A 14,129-nucleotide genomic window follows, 5' to 3' on the forward strand; every position below is an offset into this window, starting at 1 on the left:
GGAATTCGTTCATTTTTTTTTCTTCAAAATATAGTCCGGCCCCCCACAAGGTCTGAGGGACAGTGGACCGGCCCCCTGCTGAAAGTTTGCTGACCCCTGGCTTAGTGGGTCCCGGAGGGGAAACCAGCCAAGCACACAGAAGAGAGAGTGGGGAGTCTCAAAGAAAGAGGGAAAGAGAGAGACCCTCCTCTGGTCAACCTCGCAGGAGTAGGGCTGGGTGATATATCGATATATCGTCCAAAACCGGTTTGAAGTCCATATCATGATAACGATTTCATACTTTTTGACCTCGGAATACATTGTGAATCATGGTGTGTGTGTGTGTGTGTGTGTGTGCGTGTGTGTGTGTGTGTGTGTGATTGTGCTGTGCAAAAATCACAACGTGGGAAAAACCGTGAAGCCAGCCAATGCTACTCCATAGCTCCATCCTTATTTCAGACATTGTGATATGTCGGTATATCGCGATGTTTAACTGGTGGTATATCGCGATGTTGAAAAGCAGATATCACCCAGCCCTACCCAGGGGGCATTTTGAGAACGGAAGAGATGGACAGGCAGGAAGTGTCAAATTTATTATAATTATTATTACACCTTTGAGTCCAGTTCTTGATACAAATATACACACGTTTCGGGAAGGCCTGCGATCGGAGGAAGAGGCCCCAGCACCCCCCAGAAGGTGTGTCCAAGGAGAAGGAGGGGCTCCGGACGAAACCTCAGTGGGCCGCCTCTCTTCATATCTCAAGCCCACCCCATGAAAACACACAGAATCCCACTTGAGTTGGGGGGAGGTCACTGGAAGGCCACGGCTGAGGGCTTTGGGGGGGGGTGTCCACGGAGGAGATGGTTCTGCAAAGACAAAGACATAGGTTGGAGGCAAACTGGCAGACCAATCTGTCCATTTATTTCACCCGTGTTCGTTCATGAGATGATGCCAACCGCTTTCTGCTTTCATTTGTGCACAAATTTGCATTTCGTCTTGGTGCAGGCACTTCGGAAGACATTGCTTTTTGGTGCATTTTGTTTTACAGTGGTACCTTGGTTCTCAAACGCCTTGGTACTCAAACAACTTGGAACCCCAGAAGTAAGTGCTCCGGTTTGCAAACTTTTTACGGAAGCTGAACATGCTCCGTTTTGAGCACCACACTTCTGTTTTGAGTGTTATGCTGAGGTCTCTCTGTTTTTGCTATTTATTTTGTGTCTTTGTTTTTGCGGCTCTTTTCGTTTCGTTTTTGTGACTGTGTGGAACCCCAGTTCAGCTACTGATTGATTGATTGATTGTGTGACTGCAGTACATTGTTTATTGCTTTCATTTTGGGGTTGTTTTTAAAAGTCTGGAACAGATTAATCCATTTTGCATTACTTTCTATGGGAAAGCGCTCCTTGGTTTTGGAAAGCTTTGGTTTTGGAACGGACTTCTGGAACGGATTAAGTTCGAGAACCAAGGCACCACTGTACTTATTTAAAGAGTTTTCTGTGTGTGGGGTTCTGCAAACAGTAAGCATGCCATTGCCCCTGCCTCGCTTCTAAGTTGCCCCACTCAGAGGAGGGGAGAGACTGCGTTTGCTATTGGAGCGATGCCCATCTCCTTCCAGGACCTTTCGGCTCCTGGTTCTCATCAGCACCAGCTAGGATGGCCGATGCTGAAGGGTTGAACAAGCCGTATTGTCCAGAAATAGCTGGAAAGGGGGAAGAAGAAGAAGAGTTTGGATTTGATATCCCGCTTTATCACTACCCGAAGGAGTCTCAAAGTGGCTAACATTCTCCTTTCCCTTCCTCCCCCACAAGAAACACTCTGTGAGGTGAGTGGGGCTGGGAGACTTGAGAGAAGTGTGACTAGCCCAAGGTCACCCAGCAGCTGCATGTGGAGGAGCGGGGAAGCGAACCCAGTTCACCAGATTACGAGTCTGCCACTCTTAACCATTACACCACACTGGCTCCGCATTCCTGGGCTCCGCTCCCAAAGGTGGGCCGTGCAGAGGATGCTCTCCATGAAACAGCCACAGCTCAGAGCAAGGAAGAGCCAGGGCAAAGCACTGTTGGGGGGGGGGGCTTTCCCCCCTTAGCAGCCGCTCCCCCGCCCCTTTCACCCCCAGGACCAGAATGGGAATCCAGGAACCCTCAGCCATCCTCACCTGACACGCCAGCCCTCCAGGCTGCCCCCTCTGACATCGGCCTCATAGGTGGACGTCAAAGACCCCGTCCTCCACCGCTTGCGTGTCCTCTTCCTGGATTTCTGAAAGGAGACCCGAAGGAGGATGGGGGTTGAATTGAAAGGCACTTTCGCTGGGCTCCTTGAATTACAGCCCCCAGCAATGTATACCCCATATACAGACCCACTAGACCACTTTAGTTTGCAGAACCGGCTCTATTATAGGAGCCACGTAATACCCGTTCTGCATTTGCCAGGCTTTGGATGTGGCGGCAGCACCCACACACTGGAACTCCCTGCTGTCGTGGTTTGGCTGAATGCTGGGGAGCACTGGGAGGCGCCAGCTGGAGAACCCCCAGGGGAAGAAGGCTCAGAGCCCGGGGAATGGCAGTGGGGCGTTGATGAGTGGTCAGAGGGGGAAGGCCGGGGGGGGGGAGGGCTTGGAAGCTGAAGAGGCAACAGGGTTTGGTGAGCAGGAAGAGAAGACTAGAAGCAGAGGCAGGAGAGGGTGGCCGGGAGACGAGGCCGGCTGCTGAAGAATCTAGGGAGTCTCCCCCTCCTGCTGTGACCAGCTCCCCTCCCCACAGAACCTGCAGAGGTGTGAAGAGGGCAGAGCAAGGAGAGACAAGACAAAGGAGCCTGGGGCTGCTGGGGGAGGAGCTGGGGGAGGAGTCTTAGAGAAGCGGCAGCAAGGCAGGGACCTTCAGTCCTCGCAACAGCCTCATTGGGGAAAGAGCTACTGGGAACAGTTGCTGTGATCACTTCAGTTTCTTTGACTAAAGAGTTAACTTCACTGGCATCTTGTGAGCTATTGCTGACTTTCTCCCGTCTCCAGCCTTGACACCTGCCTATTGATATCCCCATATACTCTTTTGGGCGCCAGCTAGAAACACTTTTCTTTAGACAAGCCCATCCAGATATTTAGAAAACCAATGTTAAGTTTTAAACTGTTTTTAGTCTACCGTTGCTTTAACTTTCCACAAGTCTCAAATTTTTAATTTTTCCTTTAGATAACTTAAGTGGTTTTATTTTATTTTATATATTCAGCAACCATGAATTCAGCAGCTGCAGGAAGAGAAAGCCACCTTCCTCCTTTCCTTCTCCCCCTGGATGAACGCAGAGCAGCCACTGCCAAACTAATCTCAAACTCCTGGGTTGCGAAGCAGGCAGAGGACGCCAGGGGGAGATGCTCCTCCACAATCCAGCCACTGCAAGGTGCTACAGGGAGAAGCAGCTGATGTTTTGCAGGGTGGAGAGGGGCTTCAAACTCAGATATTGCTATTTAACTGAATTCATGAGATTGACATATTTCCTTTATTTTATTTCACACAATTCACATGCTGCTCGATTGCAATGAAACCCCGGAAGTGGTTTACAAAAATGTTTGCACTGTGGTTCCTCCCTGCCACTGTCACTCCGCCCGAGAAGTGCTGCATTTTGCCACATCACACTGCTTCTATTTTCTACAGAAGTAGAAAATAGCAGCCCAGAGAACTGAAATCTCTCCCACACTGCACCGCACCCCGACCCACAGGGATGTAGGAAGCAGCTTGTCTTGTATTGTAGTCAGGTCCATCTATCTCAGTACTGTCTACACTGACTGGCAGCTCCAGGGTCTCAGGTGAGAGCCTTTTCTCAGCCCTGACTGGAGATGCTGCCACTGGGATCTTCCGTGCACAAAGTACACAGTTTTGACAGCCCGCCTTCAGGTTATATAAGCATTATGTACAGACTTAGGAAGAGAGATCATTAGTTCTTGCCACCACCAATAGAAACTTCGCCACTGCTAATGTTCTATCATTTATCCGGTCTTCCAGTAGGAACCTGACATAGTAAGCCTCTGATTTCCCCGGGAAAAGTCTTAACAGGGGTAATATCAGTTCAGCCCTGGCTTGCTCGAATTTCACACAGTGCAGCAAAATATGCTTAACAGAGTCAATGTCTTGGGCACACAAACACAGTCTATCCTGATAAGGAACTCCTCTCAATCTGCCATCCAACACTGCAGAAGGGAAGACGTTAAGTCTGGCTTTTGTAAATAGCCTTCGGTAATTAGGGACTGTCAGATTTTTAATATAAGCTGTCATCCTAAAGGCACAAAGTGAGTGCTTTGCTACTGAGCCACAATGTCCCCAGAACCCAGCCCTGACCTACGAAAGAAGGTCCTCCTTCATTCAGCGTGTAGCTAAACTATGGAACTCACTGCCACAGGAGGCAGAGATTACCACCAACATAAGACGCCTTAGGCAAACTGATGGGAGGGCAAGGCTAGCAATGACTACCGGCCATGATGCCTGTGCTCTCTCTCCATGGTTGGAGGAAGCAATGCTTCTGAATACCAGTTGGAATAAGGGAATCATAGAGTTGGAAGGGATCCCAAGGGTCATCCAGTCCAACCTTCTGCAACAGAGGAATAATTTGCTGGAAACCACAGGAGGGGAGAGGGCTCTTGTGCTCGGGTCCTGCTCATCGGTTTTCCGTTGGGGCACCTGGTTGGCCTCTCTTGAGAACAGGATGCTGGACTAAATGGGCCATTGGCTTGGTCCAGAAGGCTGCCCTTATGGTCTCACAATGATGGCCTCTTCCCAAAGTGAAAACAGACAGAATGAGCAAGGGGCGGGTGTGACCTAGGCAGGAAGCCCATCTGAGAGTTATTGTCAGCCAGAAGCGAACATGGCAGGAAGCCAGGCTAGGCTGAACCGTTATCGGAGAGGGAAGTGGGTTTCCGGTCCAGGGCGAGGCTCAGCGGGTGGGGAAGGAAGGAGGGGCAAGTGGGCTTGCGAGAAAAAGAACGAGGGATGCAAAGATAAAGAGAAAAATAAGAGGAGCTGGGGACAACAGCAGATGCATGTTTCTGGGAGAGGAAGGAGGAAGGGGAAGCGGGTCCATGCGCTAATGTGCTGACAACTGGAAACAAGCAGATTCAAGCTACAAACCCTAATAATAATAATAATAATAATAATAATAATATTTATTTATTTATTTATTTATTTATAACCCCCGCCCATCTGGCTGGGTTTCCCCAGCCACTCTGGGCAGCTCCCAACAGAATATTAAGAACACGATAAAACATCAAACATTAAAAACTTCCCTGAACAAGACTGCTTTCAGGTGTCTTCTAAAAGTCAGATAGTTGTTTATTTCCTTGTCATCAGATAGGAGGGCGTTCCACAGGGCGGGCGCCACTACCGAGAAGGCCCTCTGCCTGGTTTCCTGTAACCTCACTTCTCACAGTGAGGGAACCGCCAGAAGGCCCTTGGAGCTGGACCTCAGTGTCCAGGCTGAACGATGGGGGTGGAGACGCTCCTTCAGGTATACTGTCTAGCGAATGACTGCTCTGCATTTTAAGCTGCTGCCAGCCACTGTGGAAACTATACTGAGCTACATGGACCAGGTGTCTGACTTGGTCCTCCGCCATATCCCAAGCCCTTCTAGCTCAAAACAGTTGGCAGCCCACACTGGACGGCAGCATCTCTCCTCCTCCATCTCAAACGGGCATCTTTCCTAGCCTGGCTTGGAGGTGACAGAGATTGAACCCGGCTGGGACCTTCTGAAAGCAAAGCAGTCACTCTGCTGCCGAGCTAGAGCCTCTCTATGTCTCTCCCCTGCGTCAGCCATGGCAGCCAAAGGAGCCTCCATGCTTCAAGAGAGTCTACCCCTGCGTGCCGGATGTTGGAGACAGGCCTCGGTTTTCTAAACGTATGAGCTTTCTCTGGGCAAGATGGACCCCGCCCGATACAATTTGTGCCATGGCACAGCAAGAGGGTCTCCAAAAAGCAGGGTGGAAGGGCAATGTTCATTCGTAGCCACCACCACTCCAACTGTGGAGGGAGCAGGGAGAGAAAGACTGTTCGTAGGGGGCTCTCCATACCTGTATGCCGCAGAGATGCTGCCCGCCCGGGCCGGGGCAAGGAGAAGCTGAAGGAGCGGGCAGGTAGAGAGGCAGGGCCGTCCAGGCTGACGCTTTTGGTGCGTTTGCGGCACTCGACGGAGAGGAGGTCCCGGCACTGCTTGTGGCAGCTCACCCCGCAGGCTGGAGGGCACACGAGGGAAGCCAGAGTGAGGGCACAGACGCCTCTTGCAGGGCAAGGATGGCAGCTGCCTCTCCTCCGCAGACATCAATGGTCAGTGTTAGCAGCCCTGTCCAGATTACGGACATGCAAGGACTGGATTTCTGCAAAACAATCTCTCCAGGTGGAGGCAAAGGGGAGTGACCCATTCCTTTGGAGAAGTGGGCAGGGCCAAGGCAAAAAAGTGGGTGGGGCACCCCTTCTCTCCACCCCTTCTTCCATCCAGCAACACACACCTCTGGCTCTTCCTCTCATGCAAACGCTACTTTACCTTCATTCATTCCTCTCTGCCTTTCATTCATTCATGCCCCATCCATCCAATTCCTCTGTCCAGCCTGGGGATGGTGACACACCTGGGGAGGTGAAGGGCCGCTTGTGCCCCCCCCCAAAAGGCCACTGTTTGCTAACCTGTCCTGCAAAAGTTCAGGTGACTAGAAAATATATTCTCAGGCAGGGAAGCTCTGGCTCCGATCCAGTGGAGAGCACTCTGTACAGGCTCAGAGGAAGACCATTTTTTCCTACCTGCCATCGAAAACAAGCTCTAGTGCCTTGACTGAAATTTGGCCCTGCTTCAGAAAGGTCTAGGAAACTCCCCACCCCAAGGATAGCCATGAAGTCTACTAGCACACCCCCCCCCAACACTTTTCACCCATCTCTGAATCTCTCCTGCTGCAACTTACCCCGACATTTTAGTCCTTGCTTGTAGAGTCCAAGGATCTGGAGAGGGAGGAGGGAGAAAAAAATGTCCCGTTCAGGTCACTTTAAGGTTCAGGTGGCCAAAAACAAACCACACACACTGTCCTCCAATTGATTCCTTCTCTCGCCTTTCAGTTCCTTAGAAGATAGATTAAACTGAGTGGCTGGCCCTAAAGAAAGGAAATTAGACCCAAAGTGGTTCCTAGGGACTTTGCTTACGGTGCAAATGATGTTGGTAAAAGAGTTCTGCAAGTTTCGGACTACACAGGTCACTTGGGCAGCAGTACAAGAGGTCTGTGCAATTCAAAAGCTTGCAAACACGCACGACTGGTGGGAAAGAGAGATAAGAAAACCCTGAAAGGTTGATGAAGGGCAGCAGAGCCTTTTGAACCCCAAGACGCTTCTTCTTCAGCCCTCAAACTAAAATAGGCAGCCCATTTTACAAATCTGCATCAAGATGATGATAAAAATCCTATCTCGGAACCTCAGATGCCTCAGAACAAGGCAATCACAGTAATAAAATGGCAACAACCTTTACAACGCGGAAGACTTAAAAACTGCCATGGCATGATAAGCAAATCCTGTTTCGCTTTGAGAGAGCCAGTGCTGTAGTGGTTAGAGGGTCTGCCTAAGACCTGAGAGAGACGAGGGTTCGAATCTCCACTTGGCCATGAGGTTCACTAGGTGACTTTGAGGTCAGTCCCTGCCTCTCGGCCTAACCTCCCTTGCAGGGGGTTGTTGCTTGGGAGCGGGGGGTTAAATGAGGAAGGGGAGAAGCACAGACACCACCTTGAGCTCCATGCAGTTCCTGCACTGCAGAGGGCTGGACTAGACGACCCTTGGGGGTCCCTTTCTCCTGCAGAATCCTATAATTAGCTCACCAGGCCTTTGCAGTGGCGACATGCCACGGGGCGCAGGAACGTGGTCTCGTGGAAGCTGTGGATGAAGCCCATCTTGCCGTTGAGATCTGTGCTGGACTTCATGAAGTAGGAGATCATCTCTTCCCGACTGATGCAGCCGTCCCTGTGGGCCGGCAGAGAAGAAAGCGCATTTGATTGGGGCCAAGGCTCGTCTGCAGGACCCAACCCCTGGACCGAGAGGCGTCTCTGTGCTGGGGGGCGGGGCGGGTGGGTGTGAGATGCTACAAGCCAGCCAGCTGGCCCACTTCCATCACACCTGATCCAGCAGACTCTTCTTACACGATTTATTTTATTTCATAAAATCCATAAACACCTTGATTGGTTTTAAACACCTCAAAATCCAGGAGTGCTCCTGGATTCCAAATTGTCACAAAAGAATCTCAGATGACTCCTGTAGCCGAGACTGCTGAGTCTGGTTCACCAGCGATGGCTGTTCTTGGACGGAGACATCCTGGCTTCACTTGCCAGAGAGAGACAAGGTGTGGGGCAGGACAAAAAGTGGGAGGGCCCTAGGCACTTTGTAGTCTAGACCCCCACCCACCCCCATATACAAATTAATGGTGAGGGGATGCAGCCTTCAACAGAAAAGAGAAGATCTCCACGCCCTTAGATTAGGACTCATCAACATTTATGTTTGCCCCTTCATTCCCCACCTCACCCCCAGGAAAACCTGTGCTTTAGTGCTGAATTGGAACAAAGGTGTTTTCCACGGATTGCTGTTTGTTCTGATTTAGCACTAAAGAGCAAGTTTTCCATGGGGAAGCAGAGGGCCAAAGGCAAAAACACTCAGACCCTTGCTTGGAAAGCACCTTAGAACGCAGGGTTAGAACTAGGAGGGAGGACCAGAGTTCAATTCCCCATTCCAGCCAGCGATTCACCGAGGGGCCCATAGAAGCCAGTCACATTCTTTCAGCCTCGCCTACCTCATAGGGTTGTTGTGAGGACAAAGGGGAAGGGTGGGAGAGACCCACGCGCTTTGTTTCGAAAGGGAGGCCACTAAAGCGGCAAGCAGACAAATAAATCACCAAAGCGTTGCCCCGATTTAGCTCAGCTCTGGCACCGCCAGACCACACCTTAAACTATTGCTTGTCTTAGCACAGGGAGTGGGGGGGGATATTTCCCCTCCCTAACCCTGAGAGCAGCCACAGATCTGACCCACACCCCAGAAAGGGGGTGCCCCCCTCTGTTTGGAAAATAAGCCCCAGCTGCACAAGGGGGTGGGGTGGGTTCACAGGTGGGGAAGTAGGGGAGGGCCATGTCTTTAGGTGTCCCTGGGGACAAATATAGGGCAGCCTTTGAACACAATGTTTTGTGGAGAGGCAGCCACTATCCCTGCCACGCCTCACCCCTCCCAGTTCCCACACACTGAGAGGCAGGGTGGAGGCAGCCCCGGAAACCACAGAGATTCAGAGAGTGTGTGAGGAAAGGTCCCCCACGTCACCCGCTCCTCTCTGCACGCACACACACACACACACACACACACATGTTAGTTTTGGGGTGGAGGTGGCTGCAGCAAAGCAGAGCAGGCCAGAGAGGCAGGTCACCAAATAAGGAGCGGTGTGGGTGTTTGGGGCCTGGAAGGAGGACTCTGGGGCTGTCGTAGTTTTGAGTTGCTCTGTCCCAGAGGAAGCTCGCAGGGTGGGCTGAGAGCCAGGGTGCCTTGGTCCTCTCCCAACTCTGCCAGAAGGAACATGCAGTTCACCCCCATGTCTCTCTCTTCACTCCGTGCCCCGCAACACACACACACACACACACACACACAAAATTCAAGTGGTATCAAGATTCGTTTTGCAAAGTAGAATCTGGTCACAAAGCACAAAAGTGTGTGTGTGTGTGTGTGGAGAGAGAGAGAGAGAGAGAGGTAAGAACACACTTCAGGAAAAAACAGCTCTGCTTTGTAGTAAAGAATAAATATTGTTGTAAGATGAAATAAGTAACGATTATGTTAGATATGAATATGAAAGCAATGATATATGGAAGAAGTATAAAAACAAAAAGGAAATAATTTTGGAAACCAGATGGAAGGATTGGGGGAAGTCCTGGCTAAAGGAAGCCAAAATATCAAAAGATAATATGTAATAAATTGTAAAATATATTTTATGTTTGTAAAACTAATAAAAATGATTATGAAAAAAGAAAAAAAACAGCTCAAGCTTTCAAACAGCCCTCCTGCTTCTTCAAAACAATTTTGCAAGGATGAACTTCTGTGTTCACCCACGGCAGCAAAAACAAGAAAGAGGTTTGTGCAAAAGGCAAACAGGTTTATTTTGACAACCAGCGCTGAAGCGGGTTCCCAGTTCCTTATTTGCACAAAAGTTCAAGGCGCAACTTGGGTCAGAAAACTTTTCTTTTTTTTAAAGAGAGCTAAAAGTTCATCTGCCCGTGAAACCTCAAAACCGGCTTTCCTCTATCCCTCCCTCTCTCTCCATGATCAGTGGGGACAATCTCCTGCAAGATCTACAGTCATTTTCTCCAATAAAAACTGTCATGTTTGCACAACTCGGAGAAAGGCGTGAGCCAAACGGAAAAACCAAACCAGGAGTTTGAGTTGTGCGCCCCATAAGCAGCTTGGAGCCACCCCAATGATACACTGCATGGGGTTGGACTAAATGACCCTTGGTGTCCCTTCCAGCTCTATGATTCTACGATACACCCACACCCAAAAGCAGGTCTGGGTCAGGTGCCATTTTACATAGGACACAAACCACAATAATTACGGCTACGAGCATATCTGATGGAGAAGACTGTGGTCCAACCGTCTGCTGCAGGCAACCTGTTAATCTTTAAAGGTGACACAAGCCTCTTAACTTGGCTGCGTTAATCTCTCCTAAATTACTCCTCTCCTCAAGACTTCAGAGTGGCTCCTTCTCAAATTCCACAGGCAGGACAGAAAGCAGAAAGTCATGGGACAAACGGAAGTGTGGCTGGACCCTTGGAGGCCTGCAGCCGTTAATGAAAATTATTGAAGTCAGCAACTCAAATGCCCAAGTTCTGAGTTTCAATGGTAAAGATATTTCCTGTCAAATGTGGAGGGGGGGGGGAGAATAAGGTAATTTATTTATTTAGTAACCTAAAGGTAAAGGTAAAGGGACCCCTGACCATTAGGTCCAGTTGTGTCCGACTCTGGGGTTGTGGCGCTCATCTCGTGTTACTGGCCGAGGGAGCCAGCGTATAGCTTCCGGGTCATGTGGCCAGCATGACAAAGCCGCTTCTGGCGAAGCAGAGCAGTGCACGGAAACGCCGTTTACCTTCCTACCGGAGCGGTACCTATTTATCTACTTGCACTTTGATGTGCTTTCAAACTGCTAGGTTGGCAGGAGGAGGGACCGAGCAACAGGAGCTCACCCCATCGCGGGGATTCGAACCGCCAACCTTCTGATCAGCAAGCCCTAGGCTCTGTGGTTTAACCCACAGCGCCTAGTAATTAATAAATAAGAAACAAACAAAGAGGGCAGGTAGGGATAACATTTGAAGCGGGATGGAAGTTGTTCGAGCCTCAGGCTGGTTTGAACCTGCCTGAGGGGCAACTCACTGATTCTCATCCAGGTCTCCAAATTTGCACAGGTACGGGAAGTTATTCCGGATGATCTTGAACTCTTCCTGGGAAATGTGCCCGTCTCCATCCACATCGAAGTTCCTGAAGACGGACTGAAAGAAAGATGGGGGAAGTTGGAAGCAAGACATCACTGATGTGTAGCCAATATAATCACCCACACTGCCCCCTGTAAATCCCTGGCTATGTTTCGGCCCCTCACCCCTCACCCTTGGATGACAAAGGGAGTCTAAGGAGCACTAAAGGAGGATAAGGAGTTTGCAGAGAAGCCAAATGAATTATTTGCATCTGTCTTCACAACGGAAGATAGAGGGCAAATCCCTGTGCTCAAAATGATTTTCACAGGAAGGGAATGTGAAGAACCGAGGCAAATAGCAATGGCATGAGACAAAGTTGAAGGCCTTGGGAACAAGATAAATAAAAATCACAGGATCTGGGTAACATCCCCACACAAGTCCTCAAAGAACTCAAATGTGAAATTGCTCAAATTTTAACAAAAATACGTCACTTGTCCCTACAATGAGCCTCCAGACCTGAGGAGCCTCTAATGTATTATCTGGGACTCAGAAAATAAAACGTTTTAAGTGTGGTGCAAAGTGCATTATACAAATGTGACAATAGATGCCAATGGTGAGCTATGGCAAATTCAGTATCTTTTTTCAAAACAAAAAAAGCATTTCCACAATGTTTTTTTATATGTGTCTAGATTCTACCTGGATGTAACCATCACCGCGGATCTTCCTCTGCACACCCCTCCCTCCCTCCCTCTGCTACTCCCCAACCACCCCAACTCCTACCTCAACCATCTTCTCAATGTGCTTCCGCACAATCGCCTGGTCCGGTTTGGGTTTAGGCACTGATGCCCACTCCTCAATGACCACGGGCTGGGGTGGGGGGGTGGAGGACGTGGGGCTGGAAGGCTGTGGGAGAAGGAGAAAGTGAAACCATTCATTCATTCAATCATTCAAAATATTTCTCTGCTGCCTTTTATTTCCCCAAGATAGCTTACATACGGTACTTTAAAAAAACAACAACACCACCCTACAATATCCCATTGTCCAGAAATTTAGCCATTTTAAAAATAGCAGTTTCACAATCCAGAAACACACTTGTACATGAGTTTAAAAACGTAGAGAAATGCCACTTGAAAATAAAACCAGCAGCAAGGAGATAAACCTCAAAAACTCAGGAATGAAGCTCAGCACTAAAAGCAGAACAAAATAAAAAGAGCCCCGTAGCTGGATCAGGCCAATGCCCGTCTAAGCCCAACATCCTGTTCTCATAGTAGCCAGCCAGATGCCTCTTCTGGGAAACCTGCAAGCAGAATCTGAGCACAAGAGCACTCTTCCTTCCTGGGGTTCCCAGCAGCTGGCATTCAGAAGCACTGCTGCCTCCCACTGTGGAAGCAGATAGCCGCGTCCTCCTCCACAAATCCTCTTTTAAAGCCATCCAAGTTGGTGGTCATCACTGCTTCCTGTGGCAGTGAGTTCCGCAGTTTAACTGTGTGGTCTGTGAAGAAGTCCTTTCTCTTCTCTCTCTCCCAAACCTTCTAATATTCAGCTTCATTGGAAGCCCACGAGTTCTAGTATTACGAGACAGGGAGAAATAACTTTTCTCTACCCACTTTCTCCCTGCCATGCATGATTTTAAAAAGTTCTATCGTGCCAGCCCACCTCTTACCTGCCTTTTCACTAAACTAAAATCTGCAGGGGCAACAGGTGCTGCATTAAGATGCAGCTGGCGCTGGGGTGGAGCGCAGAAGGGACACGACTCCCCATGCTTTGCCTTCATTATATTTCCTCCAAGGAGTTCAGAAAGAGAGAGACCTGTTTTTATCCTCATTACACACCTGGAAGAAGGTGAGCTGGAGAAATGGAAGATGCTCATCCACCCACCGTCAGCCCACTTCAAGAAGCTGCCCTTGAACCGGGGTTTCCCTCACCTTTCAGCAACTGCCCCACCCTGGCTCCCCTGCTAGCCACCCAGCTCCTTGGGCCCTAGCGCTCTTGTCAAGCAACACCCCCCTTGGGGCAGCCCCCCTGACCACCCCTTCTGGGCAGCACCCCCGGGGCTGACCCACCGCCAATAGGGCAGCTAGGAGGAAGGAGGGACAGAGCAATCTGTTTCTGGCCTGTGACAATTTCTCACATGCTCCCCTTGTTTTCCGCTTCTGCAGCATTCTGCGATTTTTAGGGCACAAACGTTTGTACTAGCGTTAATTTTTCACAAAATTCACAATGTTTTTTTGCATTTCTCTCCCAAAACATTAACCGTCTCCTGAAAGACTATAATTCGGATGAACTATAATATGCAGTTGATTGAGATATTTAAAGGATCCATGGAGAGGAGGAGGGAAATCCTAAGATTTGGAAGAATCTTGTTTCATTTCAAAATTTAACTGTGTTAATTGTGCGATTTATTTTGTAGAGTAGAACAATAAAAATTATTTCCAAAAAAAAGAAAAAAAAAACCCTTTCTCCTGCATTTTACCCTGAAATGCAGCACTTTGTCTGCATCTTCTGAGCAAGAGCTATATTGCTCAATTTGGAGAAGTGTGTGGAAAAGCAAAGGGATAAACGGGTTCAGATCTGCATGTCAGTCCACAGGAAGTGCAGAGCCAGGTTTGCTTTGCTTAAAAGTGCAGATGGGACAATTTTTTTTTCAAGAGCTGTTGGTGCGAGTGGGGGGAGGTGGGGGCAGAAGGAGAAGCAGCAGTAGAGCTTGATCGCAAACATACAGTT

The 14,129-nt window shown here is 49.4% G+C and overlaps 1 protein-coding gene across 1 annotated transcript in view; it reads right to left on the reverse strand.

The window, feature by feature from the left end:
• Window positions 1-553: 553 nt before the first annotated feature.
• RASGRP2 (RAS guanyl releasing protein 2) overlaps window positions 554-14,129 on the reverse strand; it is a 40,934-nt gene continuing 27,358 nt past the window's right edge. The window contains exons 11-17 of the mRNA XM_033174815.1: window positions 12,186-12,308; window positions 11,368-11,483; window positions 7,797-7,938; window positions 6,900-6,936; window positions 6,021-6,182; window positions 2,133-2,233; window positions 554-846 (exon numbers count right to left, since the gene is read on the reverse strand). Coding sequence (XP_033030706.1) covers window positions 2,175-2,233; window positions 6,021-6,182; window positions 6,900-6,936; window positions 7,797-7,938; window positions 11,368-11,483; window positions 12,186-12,308 — 639 coding nt within the window. The 3' untranslated portion in view covers window positions 554-846; window positions 2,133-2,174. The remainder of the gene's footprint in view (window positions 847-2,132; window positions 2,234-6,020; window positions 6,183-6,899; window positions 6,937-7,796; window positions 7,939-11,367; window positions 11,484-12,185; window positions 12,309-14,129) is intronic.

The sequence above is a fragment of the Lacerta agilis genome, chromosome 17 (assembly GCF_009819535.1).
Source record: "Lacerta agilis isolate rLacAgi1 chromosome 17, rLacAgi1.pri, whole genome shotgun sequence".
NCBI lineage: Eukaryota > Metazoa > Chordata > Lepidosauria > Squamata > Lacertidae > Lacerta > Lacerta agilis.